At 37.4% G+C, this 26,303-nt stretch overlaps 1 protein-coding gene across 4 annotated transcripts in view; it reads left to right on the top strand.

Moving 5' to 3' along the window:
- The window catches only part of LOC136864009 (structural maintenance of chromosomes protein 1A), a 679,773-nt gene that overhangs the window by 583,926 nt on the left and 69,544 nt on the right, over positions 1–26,303 (top strand). For all 4 annotated transcript variants that reach the window (XR_010859243.2, XR_010859244.2, XR_010859242.2 and 1 more), the window contains exon 23: positions 3,083–3,260. Coding sequence is in view for 1 of the 4 variants with exons in the window: in XM_067140505.2 (XP_066996606.2) it covers positions 3,083–3,260 (178 nt within the window). In the remaining 3 variants the exon portion in view is untranslated. The remainder of the gene's footprint in view (positions 1–3,082; positions 3,261–26,303) is intronic.

Below are 26,303 nucleotides of genomic sequence, written 5' to 3'. Positions count from 1 at the left end.
GGGCGTGTCGGTCGTCTGCGCTGTGGCCCGTGTTGAACATTGTTTATTGATTATTTTAAGGCGAGGAAACTTTGTTAAATATGGTCTTGGTTTTTTCTGTAATTTCATTTACGTTATAATTAGGATTGGTGTATTGATCTAGTGATATGTATAGTTCTTCTGTTACATTGAGTAAGGGGCCTTTAGGGTTTATATTTAGTATTTTCATGTCATTTGCAATGTTCATGAAATTGTGTTTGTATTCGTCAATGTGTTGGCCTATTGTGGAAAAATGATTGTGTTTTACGGCATTAATATGTTCATTATATCTGGTTGCATCTCGTCATCAATAACTGAAGAATCTATTAATCATATTAGTGGATAAGCCCAACATATAGCAGAACCCCAAGAGAGCACCGCCTATGAATACAAGCACGGACAGTCTTCATTTATATTGGACATAAATAAGAAAATCGACAAACGCAAGATGTTAAACTCATTTTAATGAAGTGTTCCTAGTCATTATAAGGGATTTTCACATGAACTATATATTTTAATATGTGATTTTAATATGTACTATATATTTTAAAGTGTTTATGTACCTGTACTTTTAAAATAAGTTAACTCTCACGAATTTTAGGCCTAAAAAGATACACCCACACTCATTTTTAGATTGTACATATAGCCAGCTTTTACTTTGAAACATACCCAATTTGAACGTTGGACACATTCCATTATTATGACTTTTCTACTAGGCAAGGCATATTAACCAACTTTGACTTATGTGAAGGTACTAATGTACAGCTGAGGATGACTGTATAAAAAGTTGTAACTGGTACTGTAAGTAGGATCTTATAAAAATAAAACTTGTATTGATAAGGTGGAACATTTCTTATCTATAATATAATCCATTTTTTGACCATAAAGTAATTCAAACAAGTTGGCAGAGGAGTAATCTTGGGTAAAAATGCCAGAAAGTGTCCATTTCTGTTCTTTCTCTTGTTCAATGTAAATTTCAACCCAGGTTCTTGATTCTCTAGGGCCACCTGACAAATGATTGATGGCTCCTCTATCGGCACTATCTTTGTAAGTCAACTAATGGTTCTCTGATCATTTATTTTACATTGCCAATATCCAGAATGTCCTTGTTGTAATTGAGTAATTTTCAGAGTATTCTATTTTATGATTTGTTGGTCAAAAATGGAACAATGAAATCTCATAGTATGATTAAACGTTCATAATATCACAATCTCTAAGTTCACAAATAGCAGTTAAGTTTAGGATTTAAAAAAATTCATACTACAACCCGAAAGTATGTATATTGTTCATATATGCTGTTCTAGTAATAGAACAAAGCAAGACAGATTAATACCAGGGCATTAATAATGTAATGGTGATAGCGTCCACCATGCCAACTTTCTATCGGCCGTATCGGCCCCACCCCCCTTACGCTCGTCCGCGCCAATCACGAGCAGCACTTAAGTCCTGGACGGGCCCTTCTCTCTTCTGTCCGTGGTCGCGCCGCATGGGTCGACGGAAATTACTCTACTATCAATCTGGAGTCTTCCATCTCGCGAGGTTCCTGGATACATCTAGCATCCGGACTGTTCCAGAAGGGTCGGCGCAGCGATATAAGAGTGGAGTGACTTGCCTGGAATCAGTGAGAGTTAGAGTGAGTTAGTGAGTGAGTGAGCGAGAGCGAGATTGAGTTCGCTGGTGTGAGTTAGTGAAGAGCGCAGTCAGTGATAGCGTGGGGTGAGATGTCAGCCTGATGGAGTATCTGCCTGTTGGAGCCGAGGACTCGTTCCTGTTTCCCTGATGTCGTGTGTGTGTGTATCCCTTGAGGCCGGCTGCTAGAGGAGAACCTGGAGTGTTCTGGATCAGTGCGAAGGGAACACTGGGTGCCAACGTGTGCGGACTGCGAACGGGATTCGACGGATTGAGTGAACAGCAGATACTATCCCGACCTGCGAGACTGACGTGTAGACTGTGGACCATGACAACGCTAACGAGTGTGGCTGAGTGAGTGTAGTGTAAATAATCGATGACACACACACACACACACACACACACACACACACACACACACACACACACACTCACTCTCTCTCTCTCTCACATTGTAGATGGAACATGAGAAACTGAGGAAGAGAGAGAGCGCGCGAACCGTGTAAGTGTGTAAGCATGTTCGTGTGTAAGTTGTAATCTCGGCTATCGTGTGTGTGTGTAAATCTGTAATTGTAGAGCTTAGTTAATGAATCTTAGAAATAGGTCGCTACCAGGTTCTGTACTCATTTATTTACCCTGCCAACACGTTACAATACGCTTTCATACAGAAATGGACTTCAGTACTTTTATTCTTTTTCCAGGTTACGTTTTAAAACTTAAGTTTAGTCTTATTTTCTATATTATGTTCTTCAACTCGCATAGTGTGTGTGTTTCTGTAATTTTGTTTTGTAAAATCTTGTCCTCATCCCAAAGATGGTGCAGCAGTTTTCAGGCACATCCCTAGTGGAGGTGATCTATATGTACCATTTTAACCACATAGCAGCACTCATACCATTTTAAATCTCTGACAGTACTGGAAATCGAACCCAGGCCTCGAAGGATAGCAGCTAATACTGCTAAGAGTTAACGCTACTGAGGCAGATGTTTTGTTATGAAGAAATTGTTAAATAGAAGTAATACAAAGAAATCACTCACCCCCTGAATATGTTGAATAGTAAAGCAATGAAGTTGCAGGTCAGTCAGCAGTTTGCTCATTAACATTTGTCTTACATAATTACTATTTGTGGGAGGAAAAGTTTTCCCCAAAACCTTTAGGTGGATAGTTAAAAAGAGAAAAATGTCATGATCATTATATTTTTATTATATGTTACGTGCTCTATGTGAATACACCACTTCGCAGCAGTCACTTAGCATATTGTAAAATGCTTCTTAGTAGTTAACTTAGTAGTTAGTGAACTTGCAGTTTTTTAGATGCATCTCGTCAACTAGATCATCTTAATTTCATATGCTCTTGTGATCCTCATAGTCCATTCGACACCACAACAACCACCACCACCACCAATATTTTTTAAACTTTCTGCTTTCTGTTGTGCAGTTATCAACCATCTCCCTTCTTCGTTCTGGATGAAATTGATGCTGCATTGGATAACACTAACATAGGCAAAGTTGCCAGCTACATTCGTGAGAAGACGTCTTCATTACAAACAATTGTAATCTCGCTGAAAGAAGAGTTTTATAGTCATGCAGATGCGCTTATAGGTATATGTCCTGATGTAAGTACCTGTTTCTGTTTCTTCATACTGTTCTTATAAGGAGAGTGTTTTTTGTGCATTATTATGTAATATTGAAGCTATATGAGTTTATGTATCATGTTTCTCTATTAATTACTTATTTGTAAGTTTATTTATTTAATTGTTACTAAAATGATTATATGGGGAATGGAATGTCACTTCCTAACTATAAAACATTTAGAGAATTCCATGAATGTAAAGATAAAATCTGGCATAATGCATGAGGTATGTGATGAAGTATGAGGAAATTTATTGTTTGGAAGTCAAGGGGGAAAAAGAAAAAAAAGGAACTGGAAGAAGAGACAGAATTCTTTCATGAACTTTAGAACGCACTAATTTTATTTACTAGTACCTACCTTGACATTTTATGTATATTCATCTTATATTTTCCTATAGATACAAAATATTTATCCTTGAGTGATTATTTTGTGTGTGCTACTAAACACTAGCATAATAGTTGAAGGTGTGATTTACTCTTCTTAACACAAAAACTAATCGGTTCAAAAATTTTAAGTCCCTGAGTTTAAGCACGAGCAAAAAAGAAGGAGAACATTATCATAAAGATTTCATGATCAGTTACTGCATGGAGTTTTTCTGCACCTTTTTAAAAAGAAAGGTTGCACCTCTATTCTTTTCAAATGAGTCAAGAATATAACATGTTATGAATGGCACTAAGCCCTGCTTTTCACTGTATGTGCTGGACAGAGGTATGTTAGAGAGTAAGACAAGAAATATTTTATTATATAAGATCATACAATGGGACGAGGTGTACAAAATTTAACGCTTTTCCCATTCAAGAATCCGCTCAGTATTGTGTCGGTAAGAACCCACTAAATATTATATTTGCCCGTGTACATCTAATAACTGATAACTACTTCTACCATGGACACTGTACAGTAATCATTAGTGTTGAAACTAGGAATGGACTCCAGTAATGCATAGTGATAAAATTAATTTCTGGTGTTCAGAATGACTCGCTTTCTCGGCATGCAATGCTTATTAAAAGGCGTATGAAACTCGAACAGAAGGACTCTTTATCTCTTGATAAATTTGTTGATTTGTATTAATTGGCATCAAATATTTCCCTGCCAACCCGTCAGCACCTCATTAACAAGCCATCTATCTAGATGTTAGCGTGTCTCATCATTCAGTGTAAGTGAGCAGGTAGAAGAAGTTTTGTGTACTCAGTTGAAGAGAAAATCATTGTTGCACTTGTGAAAATTGCAATGTGAAAACTTTCAGGTTAGATCTTTGGCTGGTAAGGTACTGACAACTAAGGTTCATTGTTGTGCAAATCACAGCAAAGAATTCTTGTTCTTAATGAAAAATGTGCTGTGGGTCACTATTTCTACAACATTGTCATTTAAAGTGTTCTCCCCAGAAATTTCCGTCAGTCAGGTGGCAGGAATGAGAAGCCAGGTAAAAAATGAATATGTTAAAATGTATTCCTCTCAGCACATTGACAGTAATATCAGACATATAAACATTAACTGCAAAATTGAACTATTTTAGTGTTATTATCATGAGTATTTTGAACTCCTAGTGTTCTACTGCTCATTCATAATTGTGTATCACCGGGGCTTACCACTCGGTTGCTGCGGAGTGACTTGCATGTGATTCCACGCTAGTGCAGACACCGCTTGCGCACGAATCTACATGGTAGTCAACCTAAACATTTAAACTCAGATGTAAGTGATACAAATTATGCTGACAATTATGAAGATTTATGATTTAAATAAACAGATTTACAGTATTTACATTTTAATTTGGAGCACCCAAGGACTCCAATATGTATTAATATTATGTAACTAGCACATATCTAGGAAGCTCTAGCTCTTAGGGAGAACACTGATATAGCAGTCTCCACAGGTTCAACGATGATTTGTTTATTATCTGGCAGTACAATGAGACTTATTCCTTTAAACAATATAACAATGTAAACAGCTGTCATAATTAGAAAAGTCATAGTTGTGGGCAGATATAGTTCTCTCCTGAGCATATGGAGCAAAGATTTGGTGAAATGTGAAGAATCCCTACTGTTTAATTCTTTGAATCAACGAAATCCCAGAATACTGCATAATATTAGGAGGAGTTCTGGTGATCTTACACCACCCACCAAAGTCTCACAAACTTGGCATAAGTAGTATTGGCAAGACAGTTTATACACGATGGGAGCTGCATCAGCATTTTCCCACTGGTAATAGTTTACATTAGGGGTCAATAACACCTGACATCATCAAGGACCTGGCATCATCATGACATTATAACCCAACAGTCCTAACCTAACCTCACAGGCTCTATGGAGGAACCCATCAGTCAGCTCAATGACCAGTTTTGCTTTGTTTTGAGGGAGGGGGATGCTAATCTCTCTCCACCAAAAATTGCCAAACTCTGACCCAGTGAGCATTCACCAGTTTCCCCAGCATTCCTCCAGTTCACCTCAGGCTCAGAGCCTGAGAGCAGGAGACCGCCGATGCCAGCAGTCGGCTGTTTACTTGAAAATGAACTGCTGGTGAATCCTCCTTTTGAACTTCCTTTTATAGTGCAGTGCTGAGTAGTAACGGGAAGGTTGAGGGGGATTTAGAGAGTGCCACTATCTTTCAATGGTGGTGGGATATAGAGATATAGAGCCCAGTACCAGCGAGAAGATTTCATAAGATGGCGGTTTGAGCAAATGTTTTTGAAAGAGATCATGTATTTTGAATGTTGACAGATGTCAAGATCACATGTACATGTGCAAGAGTGTTCTTTACATGGCTGATAGTGTGCAAATCGAGCATATGCTTTGAACGAGAGCTTGTGTTTGAATGTTGACAGCTCTCAAAACCACACGTACGTGCCCATACTGTTGGCATGGAAGTTGAGACCAGGAAACCCAGTGGATCTGTGCATGCATAAAAATGGAGAAAGTGATACCGGAAGTGGAGCAGCTGTCATTGGCAGTGAAAATGTCTTTGAGGACTATGCATCGTTAGCAACTACTGAAGTATCACTACACTGATCACAAAAGTTCACTCCATCTGAATCAAAAGTGAACTCCTTCATTGTGGTAAACCTTTCAGGACTTGTTAGCAAATTTTGAAGTTTACTCCTGTGATATGAAATATATCCCTTATCAAATAATGAGATACTTCTGCACTGTGTAAGAGTTAAAGGTGGACTAGAATGGGGTGGAACTGACGGCGGATGTAGTTCTGAATTATCATCATAATCATAGTCATCGTCATCATCATCATCATCATTCATATTGCACAGATGAAGCTAAGAGTTCTGAACTTAATGAGCAAATGGCTATACGGTTTGGGTCATGTAACTATAAGTTTGCATTCAGGAGATGGAGGGTTTGAACCCCCTTTATCAGCAGTCCTAAAGATGGTTTTTCGTCTATTCTCATTTTCACACCACGGGCCACAGTCGCTTCCTTCACACTCATAGCGGTAGGCTTTTCTATCCCATCGTCACCATTAGACCTATCTGTGTCAGTGTGACATAAAGCGAATTGCAATATAAAAAAGGTTGAACTTCAACCAAGCATTTTGATTTCAAATCAATTAAGAATATTGTACCAGGAAATAGTTATGAGGCCAGAGCATGGGAAGGATCTCAGGTAGTGTGCGGTTGCGATTGGAGTCGGTACAGAGAAGGATGATTTTGCAGGGCGAATAACAGATGGTAATAAAAATTTTGATAATATTTATTGATAATTTCAAGTGAATCACCCTGCCTCTCATTCAGCAAAATTAAATTTCCAAATGATCTCTTCAGAATGCAATTAAGTAAATAAAATATATGCGCTGTCACAATCCTATACATCCACTCGATGTTAATAATGTTCAGAATAAATATCAGTTTTCTAAGATCTCAGTACACCCTAAAGTTCATCTAGGATCTCTCGTTCGTCGCCATAATACCTGTCTGTGTCGGTGCGACGTAAAGCCACTAGAAAAAAAAAAAAAAACGGATCTCTCATATAAATTCAAATTCAAAATAACACTCTGACACTCTGATCATAGAACTTCATTCAACCACTTGTTGATTTACCAAGATTATTAAATTGCAAATTAAGTCCATCACTTGTGGTAAAAACCTAAAGTCTTTCTAAAATTATTAAGCATAATATTAACTGACACTTGTTTTAGCAATCCTAGAGTTCAAATTAAATATTTTCAATTGCTTGCTGAAGAAATCCTACAGTTCATCTAAGCAAATATACAAGATTGTTAAAGAGTGCATTTGTTGTATGACAAACCCTACAGTTCATCTAGTTATTGTGAAATGATTTCAGTTTACACAACTTCGGAGAGAAACCTAAAGTTCATTGAAATATGACCTGAAGTCTTATTGAATGATATCCTATAATTTCTACAAGCAGAATTCACATGATTAAAAATTACGAAGCACTTTTCATTTGATCAGCGTAGCACTGTCGAATAATTGAGTGCATTATTAAAAGGTCAGTTATTGTCTAAGTGTAATTACTCACTTAAGAAAAGGTAAAATACACTTATATCACCTGTGTTCTGCCGTTGCCTATGAGATATACAAGGCGGAAAGTGGACCGATAGAAATGCAGGTCGTAAGTAGTTTTATGAACGTCCGCTAGAGGTCTGGACATTGTGCTATGCTGTTCATGCGAAATACATTCAATTAGTAGTATATGTTGGTTTTTAAAGATGTAAAAAACTACAAATAATGAAGTTAGGACCACCTAAATGTGACTTATAGTGATTGGATGTAAAGTAAAGCACATTTAAGTGATATTTGGAATTATTTTAGGCAAAGTCAAGTGCAGTAAGTTAAATAATAAAAGCAATACATTAAAACGACTTACCATGATCACTGCTCATATCACTCAGTTTTTTTAAATCTTCCAACTTACATGCTTTGTCCCGAACTTCTTTTCCTAGTCAGGAGCATCTGTAATTTTATGAGCTTCATTGTGGAATATTGGTTTTAAAAGTTTTGTAATGAGAGTTGCAGCTACAGTCAGTGCTCTCTGATCACACTCGTCACATTTGAACTCCTCAGTGAATTTTGGAACAATAAAAACGTTAAGATTTTTAAACTAAATTCATATTGCCTCGATAATGTAAGGAGTGACGTGTAAAATTCAATATATTTTGTAGAAAGTAAACAGATTTTCTTGAAGGGTTGCGTAATGCTCCACGATCTTTCATCATAATGAAACACATCAGCGGACTGTCAGTAGTGGCCAAGGATATCTGACCCAAGCATGATTCACAATTGGAATTTTCTTCCGCAACTCGAACAAGATAACCAACCACCTATCATGGCCAAGGAAGACAACTCTAGAGTGACAGGTTTCTCTGAAAAGGCATGGTGTCATTCTTAATATCAATAGCGTCTAAGATAATATAAAACTTACAAATATCTTAGGCCTATTAAAAATAGTACATCTGAAAGAAAATACAATAATCAGGAATTGATTAGTTAGCTTACCTTCGTGCGTCTCATCAAATAATTCTAAAACTGTTGTTGGTCAAGATTCTGGGCTTGATAGCCATTCCATCCATGATAAGAGATCCTAACGTTTCCTCCACGCATGTCAAATTCATGGCTTCGTAATGAAGCCTTTCTTTAATGAGGGATGTTATTCCAGTTTCTGCATTCGAAAAGCCGACATAATTCTTAAGTGTCTTTTGATGCAGAAGTCGGAGGCAGTGAAGTGATCTAATGAATCTGTAGCCCATAAACTGAAGTCTCAATATTTAAAATGTAAATTACAGACTCTGGATGACATCCCAGGCAACCAAAGGGACCTGATTTGCTCCCCCTGTCTGGATATAGCAATTCTCCACTTCTCCTTTAAAACTGGATCGGCAGGAAATGATTGAAAACTCCAATATTCTCCTTTCTTTGACGAATTGGACTTACAGTACGATATACCATATTTTATAGTGTATATAAAATCTACTTGGAGTTAATTTGAACACTAACAATAAGTGAAATTTATACGTAAACGTATTAAAAACACTTTTCTCCATATGTTAATACACTACAGCACATTCAAACTATAGCACGATGTCGAGACATGTAGCGAGGGTACTGCGAACCTGGTTGGGGATGGATTTTATGCTCAGAACTAGCGCACACTTCCCAGCCTTGTATATGTTGTAGGCAACGGTTCTGCTCATAAGAATGGATGAAGTACAGCTCTGCAGCTTGGTGACAGGAACATCTGCAGCGAACAGCCCAAACTCGAACTCGGAACCAGCAGCCTACCACGTTCCATCCCACGACGACACCACGTTTAATCCCTCGTAGATACCAGGAATAATCCCACGCTGGATATGACGTTCTGCGTAGTGAGATATTATGATACTTTGCCAAGATTTCCGGTGTTTTAAAAAGAAATGTTGAAACAAGGGAAAGTTCAATTGCCACTATACAGTGAGTTGTAGGATTATTAATTATCATTAATGAATTGTATTTCACACTGAAATAAGTCCGAATGCACAGTTTATACTCGCACTCTTGTACTATGGCGTTAAATACGTGACTTGGAATAGCTCTACGTCAAGTTACCGTCATAATAAAATGATATCGCTTCTGCAGTCAAAAGCACAGTCTTTCACCACACAGTTTATAAGACGTGAAATGAGACGCTAGAACAGTTCATAATAATCACAGCTTATGTCAAAATTCAGTATAAGAATAACTATCACAGTCCGTTAAATACTCAAATAAATGCAATTAATGTCACTTCTAGAACAGTCTGTTGAATCCTAATATTCACTGCTTAAGTGGTTTTTATGAATGAGTTCTCATAATAAGAGTTCATATGACCTAATATTACCATAAAATGTCCTTAATATTCAGTTCCTTTTTATGACACTAATCGAACGTTCAAGGAAAAACGTGAATTTTAGCCACACTCAGTCCTATTAATTACTGAATATTTGAGTGGAATAGTACTTCAAATAGTTCACAGTCGTAATTGTATACGAGAAATGCGTCTCAAGACTAATGAAATTATCATTAATTGAAGGTTTAATTCATCTCACTCAATTTCCTATAATGCCTGTCACTGTAAATGATCACGACAGAGTTCAAATATATGGGGAATTAACACAGTCCATAATACTGTCGAATGGTAAATTAAACACTGGTATTCTCAGTTACACCTAAATGCAGTCTCTATAGCAAGATCACTTGTTCAAGAAATCCGTAACTCTTATACGACAAACTTCGGTTCGACAGAACTTTATAACATCTCACACGTCCACAACGCGGTTTTAAGTTTTAGAATGTGACTTACCCATCTCTCGCGAAGCGCGACGGGGCAGTATGACTTCTAGCCATGATCGAGTTGTAGATTTCAACTGACCATACCCTTGAGTCGTTGACCTATTTATATTCTGCTGGACATGAGCTCACTGGGTCAGGCGACAGAGGGGTGGTTATACATTCCAAACTTCAACTCGTCATATCTTCTAAATTATTAGGTGGATTGATCTCAAATTTTCAACATTGTACATTTGAAATGTGGGCTACATGTTGGTGTTTGTCTCGTTTTTATCTGTCGAGTCATTTAGAAGTTATAAAAATCATTTCTAGACGTTTCCACGGGGAGGTGAGATACATGTGGCGCTGACGTCACTTGACCTTGCTCCCCTCTCTTGCTGTCTCCCTCACACATACACAGAGCAGTAGAGACAAGAACATTCCCTCAGACAGCTGTTCCTTATGTCACAACTCAGCCATTCTTTCATTATTAAACCTTTTATAATCTGATGTGCCAGGGCCTATGCCTTCCGTGTACAATATGTAATACAGCAAACTCTCAATTATCCGGTTTGCAGGTTATCCATGCACCCCCGAGGCTTCTTTTTTTTTTTTTTTTTTTTTTTTTTAATGACATTTTGAATACTGCACGCTTGAAATTCAAGCATACTGTCGACTGCAAGTGTGCTAGCAGCATGCTTTGTTCGAGAACCAAACACTAAACAGTGTACTGTATAGCAGTTCTTTGTTGGTGTTCTATAATAGCAGTCATGGCTACCAAGCGAACGACAGTGCTTTTGACTCTAAAACAAAAGCTTGTATAATTTAAAAAGTTTGAGAAAGGGGTATCGGTTAAGAAATTAGCGAATTATTATGAGATTTGTGTTTCAGACAGTTAGAGAAATTAAAAATACAAACAGAATTCACTTTTTGTATCTCAAGTGTTTTACCAAGAACAGACGTAAGTAATTTTTATATTGGTCTACTTTATTGATAAAAGTGGTTATTGAATTTGTTATATGTTTGATATTATTGCATTTTCAAACAGTATTGTATGTTCTGTATTAAAAGTTTCCTTGTGCATTAAAATGCACACAATCGTATTATCCGTGTTTTCAGTTGTGCGTGCAAATTTGTCCAGGGATTATCCCGGATAATCGAGAGTCAAATTGTTTTCAAAATATATGTAATAACTGTTGCTACACTTAATAATAATAATAATAATAATAATAATAATAATAATAATAATAATAATAATAATAATAATAATAATAATAATAATAATAATAATAATAATATCACCATAGAACTTGAAGTATTCATACCCAAAGGGTTCAGGAAATCTTCAAATTTACCACAAATTCGAATTAAACAATATCACACACTGTACTATCGAATTTCGAACAATCCTTACTTTTTCAGTGGTTCCTCGAGTTGTGTTGAGAGTAGAATATTCCACTCAATCAGTCACCCTTGATCTGCATTTAGGGCAGCCAAAACAATAATACCACGTTTTCTTTTAAGCAAAGACATAGTGGAAAAACTTCCAAATAGTTCTGGACCTAACACAGTAAACTTCACAATTTAAATGAACCAGGCTGGCCTCAGTACTGAATTCATTTCATCTACACACTGCTGTAAATCAACTCGATGCAGATTTTCCCTGTTACTGAAACTCATTTTGCTACCCAGAAGACTATTCGAGCAACATACCATTAGGCAGCCAAAAGACTGAACCTTCTCTTAGCTTTGCAACTACTACAGTTCTATTTTCAGGTCCAGCATGATTCTACACTACCTTTCTCTTCCACTCAGGCACTGTTCCATCATTTTTAGTGTCAGTTTATGAAAACATAATACTCGAATTAAACTCAAATTTTGAACGTTCCGTTGTATAAGAATGTCGAGTGACTGCAAGAAAAGTTTAAATTGTTTACAAATTCAAATTTAAAATGTTAGAATTAATGTAGTAGTAGTAGCAGCAATAGTTTCTATCAATATAAGGTTGGAGTTTTGCCTTGGAAGTGTTGGAACACAGTTCTTCTGTGAATTAAATAATTTATCCTTTCCATAACAACAGTGAGCGTTGACCTATTTATTTCTTCCTTTCTTATTGAATATAGCTTTTCTGAAAAAACGAATTGTATCAGTTTTGTAAGTTTTTTCCACTTGACAGTGATAATCAGTTTAGTAAATACTGAACATGAAGATAGTTACACCAACTATTACAGTTATACATATTTGATTAAACAACATTGTATCCATTTATATCCATTAGGTTTATGATTATACAGGGTGTTTCAAAATGAATATCAGGGTTTTAAGGCTCTGGAGTGTTTATTACATTGAACTTACATTTGTAATAATACATCAAGTGAAAGAGCAACACAGACAGTTTGTCCTACAAGTGTTCAGTATGAGCACCATTCGTCACATGGCACATATTGAGTCGATAGCCGAGTTCATCCCACACCTTGTTCAGTGTGTCTGGAGTAATCATTGCAAAAACTGTTTCAGTGCAATTTCTTTAGTTGGTTAGATCAGCTGGAGGCCTTGCGAAACAAATTCTGTCATCTGGCCCCTTGCGGCCAATCCAACAGTTGGGTACAACATCGTTTAACCACTCGCGTACTGAGTTATGCCAATGAGGCGGCACACCATCTTGCTGCCAAATAAAGTTCTCTGGTTCTGCTTCTTGTAATTTAGGATAGAGCCATTGTTCAAGAACATCTAGATAAAAAATACCAGATACAGTTGCTTCAGCGTAAAAGAAAGGCCCATGAACTTTCCTCCGGGACAGGGCACAAAAAGCATTCAATTTGTACCATCTCGTGAGGATTTTCTGACCCCCAGATGTGCACAGTATGAGTGTGAAATGTCGATTCATCACTGAACATGACACGATCCAGAAAATCTTCATCGTCGTGCAGCAACATATCCTTCGCAAAGTTGGCACGTAAACCATAGTATGTATGTTTTAGAGCTTGCACCAACTGGAAACGATAAAGATGTAAGTTTTAAGTGCCTCCTTAAAACTCTCTACACTGACGTCACCAGAACTGCTAATTCACGACTACCCCCTATGGGTGGGAGATGCAGACGAAGAATACACCCACGGTATTCCCTGCCTGTCGTAAGATGCGACTAAAAGGGGCAACCAAAGGATGATTGTATTAGAACCGTGAAACTACTTGTGATTAGTACCATCACGCAGGGAACATCATGGGTCACCTTTACTTGCGAGTAGTACCACTATGTTCAAAGAAGAGTGATGCATTTCATAACCGCAACCGGGAATGCCATTAATTGGGATTAGTAGCAACAGAAGGTCAGTCTGTATGGGTTTTCCAGTACCCGTGATTAATACCACTGTGAGAAACACCATGGGTCTAGGCATTGCCTGTGATTAGTATCACTATATCAGCGATACCGTGGGTCTGCGTTGAATGTGATTAGTACCCACCGTATGAGGAACATCACGGGAATACCGGCACCCATGATTATTATTATTAACAAATACATCGCAATTGGGAAATATCCCGGTGACAATGGTCACTTACAGTAGTTTGATAATAGGATAAAGTTAAAACATAATTACCCAACAACAACAACAAACAAATCCATAGAAAGAAAATATTGCAAGAAATATTACTAGTTTAACATTCTTAAGTATATCCAGCTGGGCTGAGTGGCTCAGACAGTTAAGCCGCTGGCCTTCTGGCCCCAACTTGGCAGGTTCGATCCTGGCTCAGTCCAGTGGTATTTGAAGGTGCTCAAATACGTCAGCCTCGTGTTGGTAGATTTACTGGCATGTAAAAGAACTCCTGCGAGACTAAATTCCGGCACTTCGGCGTCTCCGAAAACCGTAAAAGAATAGTTAGTGGGACGTAAAACAAATAACATTATTATTATTATTATTATTATTATTATTATTATTATTATTATTATTATTATTATTATTATTATTAAATATATTCAGTGCTTAACATTACAGCTTACAATACTGTAGGTTGAACTTACTACTAGCTTAACATTACAAGTGATAAAGTTGAAAAACTAACTACCCAACAACACCACTACAACTACTAGAGTACAACAAGCAATTCCATGGAAAGAAAATAAGACAAGAAATACTACTAATTTAACCTTCTAAATCCTGCATCATCATATACATTTCTCACACAACTTAAGCATTTCAAGTACTTAATACTACGGCTTACAATACTATAGGTTGAGGTTACTACTAGCTTAACATTACAAGTGATAATAAAGTTAAAACATAACTACACAACAACAACTACAACAACAACAACAACAACAAGAGTACAACAATAAATTCAATGGAAATAAAATATTACGGTACAAGAAATACTACTAGTTTAACATTCTAAATCCAGCATCATAATATATATGAATTCACACACAACTTAAATATTTCAAGTGCTTAACACTACGGCTTATAATACTATAGGTTGAGCTTACTACTAGCTTCACATTACAAGTGATAATAAAATAAAGTTAAAACTTAACTACCCCACAACAACAACAACAACAACAACAACAACAACAACAACAGGAGTACAACCAGCAATTCCATGGGGAAAAAAATTACAAGCAATACTACTAGTTTAACATTTTAAAACCAGCATCATCATATAAAATTTCATATATAGCTTAAGTATTTCCAGTGCTTAACACTATGACTTACAGTACTATAGATTGATCTTACTCCTAGCTTAACATTACAATGCTTATAAAGTAAAGTTAAAAACATAATTACCCAACAAAAACAACAACAACAAGCAAGTCCATAGAAGGAAAATATTACAAGAAATACTACTAGTTTAGCATTCTAAATCAAGCAGAAAATCACAAATTCAGTGTCTGCAATTTAGAACTTTTACTTTTCACTTTACACTAGCACTAATGATCTTCTTAAATGACTTGATACCGGAAGGGAATCTATCAAAGACTGCTGCAGGTGATTATTCCAATCCCTTATGGTCCTGTTAACGAAGGAAAACTTGCCCACATCCGTATGCTGGTTTCTGGCCCTAATTTTATGGTTGTGATAATTTCTCAATAAGTACGAGGGAGGTTCCAACCTATTCCTAATTCTACTCCAGGCAGTCCTTCCTGTATAGCTCTTCTGACGACCACACAGGCGAGCTCTAGTACTTCTAGATTCAAGACCTTCCCAATTAATGTTATTCCTCCTATTCCCGGTTACGAAACGCATCGCTCCTCTTTGAACTTTTTGTCGGGAATTTATTAAATCTACTCTGTACGGATCCCAGCACGCTGATCCATATTCGAGAATCGGTCTTACCAAACATTTATAAGCTTTACTTTTGGCACTAGAATTAGCTTCCTTGAGATTCCGCATAATAAAATGTAACAATCTGCAGGATTTCTCAACTAAATTTTCTACTTGCTCTGACCAGTTCAAGTCTTTTCTAATAGTAACACCTAAGTACTTACTACTATCAACATCGACAACACTTTCCCCACCAAGTTCGTAATCCCTCTTGTCATTTGTTTTTTACTGAAACACAATTTCTTGCTTTTTTCCTGCTGTTTATTTTCATTCTATTTTCACGCGCCCATTTTTTCAGTCGTATCTAAATCCTGCTGATGCAATAGTTCATCGTCCTCTGTCTTTATCTCCCATTATTTGACGAAATCATCAGCAAAGAGGCGCACATCCGATTTTATCAAATCAGGCATATCATTCATGAAAAGTATGAAAGGACTTGGCCCAATAACGCTACCCTGAGCCACATCAGACGTAATATTTACTGGAGAAGATAGTGTTTCTCCCACTCGCACGCCCTGAGTTCTTCCACTGAAGAGTTCTCATATCCATTTCACAACTCTGATGTCAATGTCCATATACGCTAACTTGTTTAGTAGGATGTCATGTGGCACAAGATCAAATGCCTCAGCAAAATCTATTACTACTGCATCAATCCTTGACCCATTGTCGAGCTTATCCGATATATCTTGACATACGGAACAGAGCTGTCTTTCACAGGAGAAGCCTTCCCTAAAACCATGCTGCCCATCAAATATCATTCCAGAAGAGTCCCATTTTAACCTCAAATAATCTACTATTTATTGACGTCAAACTTACCGGTCTGTGGTTATTCAAGTCGCTCTTGTCAACCCCTTTGTGAATAGGACTACAGCGGCCGATTTCCAGTCTTCTGGAACCTTCTTATTGTTCGGTGATATATTAAAGATTCTTATTAAGTATGGCAGGATCGCTTCACCCCGAGTTTAAGTGCCTCTCTGGAAATAGAATCTGGCCCACAAGATTTATTTTTTCTTAGTTTAGAAAGACCTTTACACAGTAATGAAGCTTTTATGTGGAAATCATTATTAGTTTTTGGAAAATTGTCCCTGAATAACTGTACCACCGGATTAAAAACCTTTCCGTAGTGCTTATTTAATGCTTCCGCTTTATCTATTTCTGTTTTCACCAATAAATCCCCTCCTATACAAAGAGAAGGAATTGACTTGTTCTCTCCCTTCAGTCTTCGTATGTATTTAAAAAAAGTTTTCCAGGAATTTTGATTTTCATTTAGGATATTGTCAAGATATTTCTCTTCAGCCACTTTGTCCGACTCGTTGGCTGAATGGTCAACGCACTGGCCTTCGGTTCAGAGGGTCCCCGGTTCTATTCCCGGCCGGGTCGGGGATTTTAATTGCTTCTGATTAATTCTTCTGGCTCAGGGACTGGGTGTGTGTGCCCATCCCAACACTTTCCTCATCATATTCAGACAACGTACCACACTAATAATTATTAAATTAATGTCGTAATGGTCCACCCTTTTCAATACTATAATATGCAATATTATTGAATTACATTACAAAACTAGGGACTAGTTTCGGGCTTGGCTGCTATCTTCAGCCTTAATGTAATACATCTAATAACCAAACAAATGTACAAACACACAATTAAGATTAAAATCTGGGATGAACTATGTATAAAATCTGAAAAATAAATTAGGCTCTAAATTCTTAGCATCTAGAGTATGCTCATCATCCAGACTCTTTCTTGTATTAATATTCATAGAATTATTAGTTCCATCACTGCTAATCATTACAATTTCAATTGCAAAACAGGAACTGGTAATGTTGATTCAGTAGTCAGATCATCAATCACCAAATCTACTTGAATGGTGTTAGCAGTATGCAAGCCACTGGACGCCACTGTAAATAACCACCAGCTGACGCAGAACTGCTAGATGATGTCTCCACATCAACCAGCATAAATAAAATGTTCCTGTAGTGCTTGTTAAATCATGCTGAAATGCCGTTGTACACTGTCAGGGCGGCACATGAAGATATGGTTAAAACTGACACATTCTTAATTTGTGGCTGGTAGAAATTCGCAATTCATTGTGGTGTCCATGAAGTTAACCTGAGTAAACGATTGATAAAATTGGATAAAATTAATGAATAGAAGAAGAGAGAGAGAGTGTTAGTCAAATGGCATAGATTACATGAGACTTCCCTCTCATTGCGGCATGTGGTGCGTGGCATATTGTTGTGTGCCTCATACTAACGGTTGTGAGATTCAAAGGAAAAGGAAGGGGCGGGACAAGGAGAGAAAGGCGTGGCAAGGGTGATGGGGTGGGGCAAGGGGGAGAGAATGGGAAAGGAGAGGGGGTGGAGGGGAAGGGGGGAATTAATTCGGGGCTGAAGAATATGGAGGAAAAGAGATGGCTGCTGAGGAAAGGTGCTGTGAATATTATGAAAAACTGAATTATGACTTGTTGGTTTGACGTTTCTAAAAATGGGAATTAGAATGTCAAATAGGATATTTGGCTTTTCTGAAATATCATTAAGATTATGATTCAGATTAAAATATTGATCTATATGAGACAGCTTTCAGTAATGTTAAGGAGGGGTCATTTGTTGTTGATTTTGAGAATTTCCATATCTTGTTTTATGTCTGTGAATTTGTGATTATAGTCATGCATATGCTGTCCTACAGCTGAAAATTTATTGTACTTCATTGCATTGACGTGTTCTGAGTACCTTATATTGAAATTCCTCCCGGTCAGCCTGACGTAAGAAGAATTACAACTGTTGCAAATAATCCTGTATACTCCTGATTTTGAAAAACTATTGAACTTGTTTATGGATGTGGCATTATGTAAGACTTGTGCATTCTTATTGTTGGTTTTGAAAACTACTTTTCGAGCTTCTTAAAGATGTTGGCAACTTCATAAATTTGTTCTTTGAACATAAAGATAGAAAGTGAGGAGTTGTTTTGTTTATCTTTTTTCAAAGTGGTAGAGGGGCAATATTTATATTTATTGATTACTTTTTCAATAAAGAAAGCCTTGTATCCATTTAAGGGGAAGAAGATTGCAGGCTAAGGGCTCTATTCAGGATCAGAATTCAGGACAAGTGTCTGTGAGAAATCGGTACAAGTCACTGCAGTTAGAACAACCGGAGGAAGATGAGGAACAGGGAACTGTTGCTGAGAAGTGTGGAAGTAGGAGGAAGGGAAAAGGTAAGAAAGGGAAATGTGGAGTAGTGGATAGGAAAAGACAGGTGGAACAGGGTCATGGGAGGGAGAAAAGGGAGGAGGAAGTAGCTTCTGCAGCTATCAGGAAAGATAGGGATGACCAGGAGGGGATGGGATCAAATGAGGTGGGTAGGGTTGAGGCTTTGGTCATGGGAGATTCCATGGTTAGACATGTGAAGAAAGTGTGTGGAGGAAAGGGAACCAGGGTAGAGTGTTATCCAGGAATTAGGTTGAGGCAGATGTTGAGGAAAGTAGAAGAGAAGGAAGAAGGAAAGGAGAAGGTGGTAGTATTTCACATTGGTACTAAAAATGTAAAGCAAGCAGGTATAAGTGCTAACATAGTTAGGGATGTGTGGGATCTGGTAAATGCAGCATGGGTGAAGTTTATCGAAGCGGAGATTGTTATCAGTGGAATACTGTGTAGGAGGGATACTGACTGGAAGGTGATTGGGGATTTAAACGAGACCCTGGAGTGGGTATGTGGGAAACTGGGAGTGAGATTTCTAGATCCTAATGGGTGGGTAGGAGATATGGATCTGCACTCAGATGGCCTCCACTTAAACCGCAGTGCTACATGTAAGTAAGGAAATTTGTTTAGAAGGGTTATAGACAGGTACATTCAGGGAAACGGGGTGGCCTAGGGGGCGGTGGTAAGAGTACAGGGAAATGGAAGTCCAGTAGGGATGACATAAAAATGTTAGTGCTCAACTGTAGAAGTATTGTAAAAAAAGGAATCGAATTAAGTAATTTAGTAGATATACCGGTATACTCACCAGATATTGTAATATTAGTTGAATCATGGCTGAGAAATGATAGAATGGGTGCAGAAATATTCTCACAGAATTGGAGTGTGTTACATGTGATAAAATTCATTTTTGGGTCCGTATTGAAAGTATTTGTATTAAATAACACTAGTATGTTTTTATTTTTTATTTTGCCTATCAATAGTAGGCATCATCAGCCATTTTTCCCTTAGGAATAGATCAGGTACCTGATTGGAAATGACTTATGGATACTGTTAAAAACTATGTCTTGTAAAATGGATTAGAGGTCATTAAACAACTATTACAAAATAAAATGTGGTATACTATTAATTAACAATATTGTATTAATATTTGAGTCTAAAAACATGACAATTATTTGAAGATTACAACATAGGTGGTTGGTTCTTGATATTAAAAGATATTACAATAAAGATAAAAAATCAGAAAGCACATTCCATTTAATTGTGAAATGGCATGTTGTTAAAAACTTGAGGAAAGTTGAGCATTGGTAATGGTCGTTGATTCTTTAAGTTAATAGGTATTGATTTTCATTTACATGCTTATGAATTTAGAAGAATTTTCAAGTGGCCTGGTTCTTTTTAAGATAATATTAGTTAGACTGCTGGTGCCGTAGACTATATTGAAGTTTGTGTAGACATCATTAGGCCATCTTCTTTGATGTAGTATTTGTAGAAAGAGTTTGTGATAGGTGTGGCTCTTTGTTGTTGAACGTGTTGAGGTGAGCATACTAGTCGAAAGGGAACGTTGTTGTCAATTGGTGGGTAGCCGAGTGTGTGATGAAATTCCCTTTGACCGCTGAGATGTTAACTTATGTTGATGGCTTTAGAGCAACATGTACCATCCAATATATTAATTTTATGTTAACATTTTGATAAGGACGAAGTCCTAACTTTTAAGATTGTATTGTATTGAATAGGTGGAAGAACAATAAAAACATACTAGTGTTATTTAATATAAATTGGAGTGTGTATCGTAGAGATAGGATAGGAATGGTAGGAGGGGGAGTACTGTATAATCTCGAGTACTACCCGCACTGTTTTTCAAAAATATCGCTCCCAAAATTGGGTGCGGGTCTTATTTAAAATTTTGGGAAATTTATCTGTCTGCATGGGCGTAAATCGGGCATCATTGCCGGCGCGGCTTGGCAACTGCTCACTCCGCACTCAGTATACGCTACTTCCCACTCACGCACATTCTCAGAGTATTAACATGAATTCCACAAAGCGTTTGCGATCTTTTACTGTGAGTTAGAAACTGAAAGTACCGGTAGTTCGGGAAGCCAAAATTATTGGAAATCGTGCTGCCGGTAGGAAATACGATATTGACGAGTCGTGTATTTGCGATTGGAGAAAGAAGAAAAATGTACTATTAACATGGAGTGGTGATCGTAGAACTTTGAAATGCCAGTGGACAGGACTGTGAATGTTAAGGGTGCGAAAAGTGTTACCATTAGAACAGGTGGTAATGAAAAACAAACGGTGTACGGTAATGTTGTGTATTCTCGCCGACGGATCCAAATTGCCGCCGTACATTGTTCTCAAGCAAAAGATGCTTCCTTAAGAACTACCTGCTGGTGTTATCGTCAGATCTCAGAACTCCAGCTGGATGGACAGTTCACTTATAGAAGACTGGGTAAAGTGTGTCTGGCAACCTCACCCTGGTACATTATTGGGACAAAAGAGCTTGCTTGTTCTCAACAGTTACCGCGGCAGCACAACGGACGCTGTGAAGAACGTATCAAGGATGGGAAAACCGACCTAGCAATCATTCCAGACGGGATGACGTCTATGCTACAGCAACTGGATGTCTGCGTGAACTGTCCATTTAAAGCAGTCTTGAAACAGCTCTATACAGAATGGATGGTGGCTGATAATCACACACTGACGCCAACTGGTTGTATTCAGCGCTCGGAAGTTCACCTTCTGTGTTCGTGAATTTGATGGCATGGAATTGTAAATAATCGTAACTAATTTTGACATCCCTTTTTTTTTTTCAAATTTTGCTCTTTCAAAATAAGGGTGCGGATCTTATTCGGCGACGGGTGGTGTTCGATACGGTATTCATTCTGCTGAAAGAAGAATTTGTTAGCTACGAAAAAGTTGAAGATGACAAACATGAAATTCTAGGTGTAAGGCTCATCTCTAAAGATAACAGGTAACTTGATGTCTTTGGAGTGTACAGACCGGGAAGGGGTAGCGCTGACGCTGATTCAGAATTATTTTAATAAGCTAATCACCTATGTTGGAAATGATATGGAAAGGAATGTGATAGTAACAGGTGATTTCAATATACCAAATTTCAATTGGGAAGGTTATGGGAACGACAGGAAGCATGAACAAACAATGGCAAATAAGCTAATATGGGAAGGTCAACTGATTCAGAAAGTGATGGAACCAACTAGAGGGAAGAATTTCTTGGATGTGGTGCTGGTAAAATCACATGAGCTCTATAGAGAAACCGAAGTAATAGATGGCATTAGTGATCACGAAGCTGTTTTTGTCGTAGTTTAAAAAAAAGTGAAATAAAGGAAGGTTAGGACTATTAGGTAATACCATATGGCTGATAAAACAGGCACAAGGGAGTTTTGAAAAAGTAACTATGATCAGTGGGAAACAGTAAATGAAAATGTAAACAGACTCTGTGATGGGTTTAAAGCAATTGTTGAGGAATGTGAAAATAGGTTTGTACCTTTAAAGGTGGTAAGGAATGGTAAAGATCCATTATATGTTATAAGAGAGAAATAAAGAGACTAAGAAGGAGGTGCAAGTTGGAAAGAAATAGAGTTAGAAATGGCTGCAGAAGTAAGGACAAATTGAAGGAACATACTAGGAAAATGGATCTAGCAAAGAAGTCACATAAGGATAACATGATGGCAAGCATAATTGGTGGTCATACAAATTTTAGTGAAAAATGGAAGAGTATGTATAGGTACTTTTAGGCAGAAACAGGTTCCAAGAAGGACATTCCAGGAATCGCTAATGAACAAGGGGAGTGTGTATGTGAGGATCTTCAAAAGGCAGAAGTATTCAGTCAGCAGTATGTAAAGATTGTTGGTTACAAGGACAATGTCCAGATAGGGGAGGCGAGTAATACTAAAGAAGTATTAAAATTTACCTATGATAACAATGACATTTGCAGTAAGATACAAAAGTTGAAAACTAGAAAAGCGGCTGGGATATAGTACCATATCTGAAGTACTTATTTGATTATTGTTTGCATGAAGGAGCTATACGAAATGAATGGAGAGTTGCTATAGTAGCCTGTGTGTATAAAGGAAAGGGTGATAGACATAAAGCTGAAAATTACAGGCCAGTCAGTTTGACATGCATTGCATGTAAGCTTTGGGAAAAAATTATTTCTGATTATATTAGACATGTTTGCAAAATTAATAACTGGTTTGACAGAAGGCAGTTTGGGTTAAGGAAAGATTATTCCACTGAAGCTCGACTTGTAGGATTCCATCAAGATATAGCAGATATCCTGGATTCAAAAGGTCAATTGGACTGTATTGCAATTGACCTGTCTGTGATTGGTCAATCCGGGCAAGCTCCTGTGTTCTGATTGGCTGCTCCAAGGCTAGGGTTCCCTTTATAAGGAGCTAGGCACCTTTTCGAAGTGGATCTGAAGTCTAAGGTCTTATGTCTCTGTGCCGTCTTGGTCTTGACCTGCCGAGCCTTCGTCTCTTCAGTACCAGCATGACCTGCCTTGGGGTAAGCGCTGTTTCTTTCTGTCCGGTTTTAAGTTCCATTTAGTTTTTGTTTGGTTTGGTATCACAGGAGTTTGCCCTAATCGCCACTATTTGTTCAGATGTGAAAAGCAAGTTTTGATTTCACTCTAAAATATTTTGTGCTTCCTCTTACCTTCAATATTGTATTTGTCGAATTTGATTTGTACTGAGATGAACTTGTCAGATGTAAGGCTTTTCAGGATATCTAATATGTTTTTGACATGCTCTATTGGTGAACAATATCGAATTCCCTCCATGGGAATTTAGAATTTTCCATTTGGAATTGCTAGGCGGGCAATAATTCCATTGTGGAGATTTATCTCCCGTATGCAGTTATCAGACTGTGCCTCATATATAGGTTTCTGATAAGCTCACCTGCATACACCCAGCGTCAGTGGGTAGGGTCTGACACATCCCACTCTGACGAGTCTAGTGTCAGACCTAAGACGAAACGCTGAGATGAACTTGGTTAACTCTTTGAACTTAAGGCAAAGCTCTTGTCTAAGAACACCTATACTTTACTTTGTCAAAGAACATGCATAATGTGTAGTGTGTATCTAGATTTGGTGTACGGCTGAATTTGTTCCGGAAGTTAATTTGTACTGATGATTTTGTAAATAATATTTTGAAAACAAGAGATCACTGTTGGCTTTTCGGAATCCGCAACCTTCGTCCCTCCATGGCCCTTTGTAAGGTTTCCCAGTCACCTTTCCACGTTCCTAGTTTATTATGATCAAGTTGCCCCTACTGATTTTTATCAGTGTTGTTATCGGCGGAGTTCCGTGTAGTTCATCAGATGTTTTATTGTGTGTGTAATGTCTCAGGTACGGTGTAATTGCACTTACTCTCCTCCCTTTACTGTGTTTTGTGTAGCCGCTGAAGTAATGGTTACACTATCTAAGGCATTTGATAGGGTAGATCATGGGAGACTACTGGCAAAAATGAGTGCATTTGGACTAGATAAAAGAGTAACTGAATGTGTTGCTATATTTCTAGAAAGTAGAACTCAATTAGAGTAGGCAAAGGTTTATCTGACCCTGTAATAATTAAGAGGGGAATTCCTCAAGGCAGTATTATTGACCTTTATATTTTCTTATGTATATCAATGATACATGTAAAGAAGTGGATTCAGATATAAAGCTGTTTGCAGACTATGTTATCTATACAGAGTAATAAATAAGTTACAAGATTATGAGCAACTTCAAAATGACCTCGATAATGTTATGAGATGGACAGTAGGTAATGGTATGATGATAAACGGGGTTAAAAGTCAGGTTGTGAGGTTCACATATAGGAAAGGTCCTCTCAGTTTTAATTACTGAGTTGATGGGGTGAAAGTTCCTTTTGGGGATCATTGTAAGAACCTAGGTGTTCATATAAGGAAAGAACTTCATTGGGGTGATCATATTAATGTGATTGTTAATAAAGGGTACAGATCTCTGCACATGGTTATGGGGGTATTTAGGGGTTGTTGTAAGGATGTAGAGGAGAGAGCATATAAGTCTCTAGTAAGACCCCAACTAGAGTATAGTTCCAGTGTATGGGACCCTCACCAGGATTACTTGATTCAAGAACTGGAAAAAATCCAAAGAAAAGCAGCTCGATTTGTTGCGAGTGATTTCCGACAAAAGTGTAGCGTTACAAAAATGTTGCAAAGTTTGGGCTGGGAAAACTTGGGAGAAAGGAGATGAGCTGCTCAACTAAGTGGTATGTCACTAAGTTTACAAAAGGAGTATTTCATTGAATTCAATTGTATTGAATACAATTTAATTGTATTTAATTGTATTGAATAGGTGGGGTAATGAGGTACTCCTTTTGCAAACTTAGTGAGATAGCTGTTTTCAATATGAAACAAAGATGAGAGTAATGGTTTTGTAAATAGTATGTTCCGAGCTGTCAGTGGAGAGATGGCGTGGAATGACATCAGTAGACGAAGAGGATCCATTTCAGTTCCAGATACAGGCTGATTTTAAAAACTTCTTATCATTACAAATAATCTTTTAGACAATATTGTAAAATATACTACAGTAATTTTAACATGTGCTTATACTTCCCATGTCAAATTTCTTAACTACTGTTTCAAAGAAAAAATTTGTTTAATATCACAACATACCTCATCTCAATTTTTCATAAACAATAGTGTAATCATTCTTAATAAAATTGTTTGTTTTAAGATTAGCTAATTTGCTGATGATGCCCAAAAAGAAGGGCAAAACATGTCCACAACTTTTCAATCTTTTTATGATTATGTAACCGCAAAACGTGGTACTGTAGGTATTGAATAGGTGAATAATAAATGTATACTTTGTAAATTGAATGTAATCACTGTTGTCAATACGGAACAAAAAATGAGATTAATGACTTGTAATAAAGAAATGAAAGTTCCTTCTTAAAAATCTTTTAATGAATTTTGATGCTTTATATAACGGACTCGGTCTATAGTTAATGGAAATTCTAAGTTCCCAAGGAGGGAATTAGATTTTTCCACCAATAAAGCATGTCAAAAAACAGATCAGATGTAAGGCTTTTCAGGCGTTAGCTCTATTAACCAGCATTTCGTCTTAGGTCTGACACTAGACTCATCAGAGTGGGATGTGTCAGACCCTACCCACTGACACTGGCGGGCAATAATTCCATTGTGGAGTTTTTTCTCCCGTATGCAGTTATCAGACTGTGCCTCTTGTATAGGGCTTCTGATAAGTTCACCTTCACATCCCACTCTGATG

The sequence above is a fragment of the Anabrus simplex genome, chromosome 2 (assembly GCF_040414725.1).
Source record: "Anabrus simplex isolate iqAnaSimp1 chromosome 2, ASM4041472v1, whole genome shotgun sequence".
Classification (NCBI taxonomy): domain Eukaryota; kingdom Metazoa; phylum Arthropoda; class Insecta; order Orthoptera; family Tettigoniidae; genus Anabrus; species Anabrus simplex.
The sequence above is the reverse complement of the archived record's forward strand: the minus strand, read 5'-3'. Positions and strand labels throughout refer to the sequence as shown.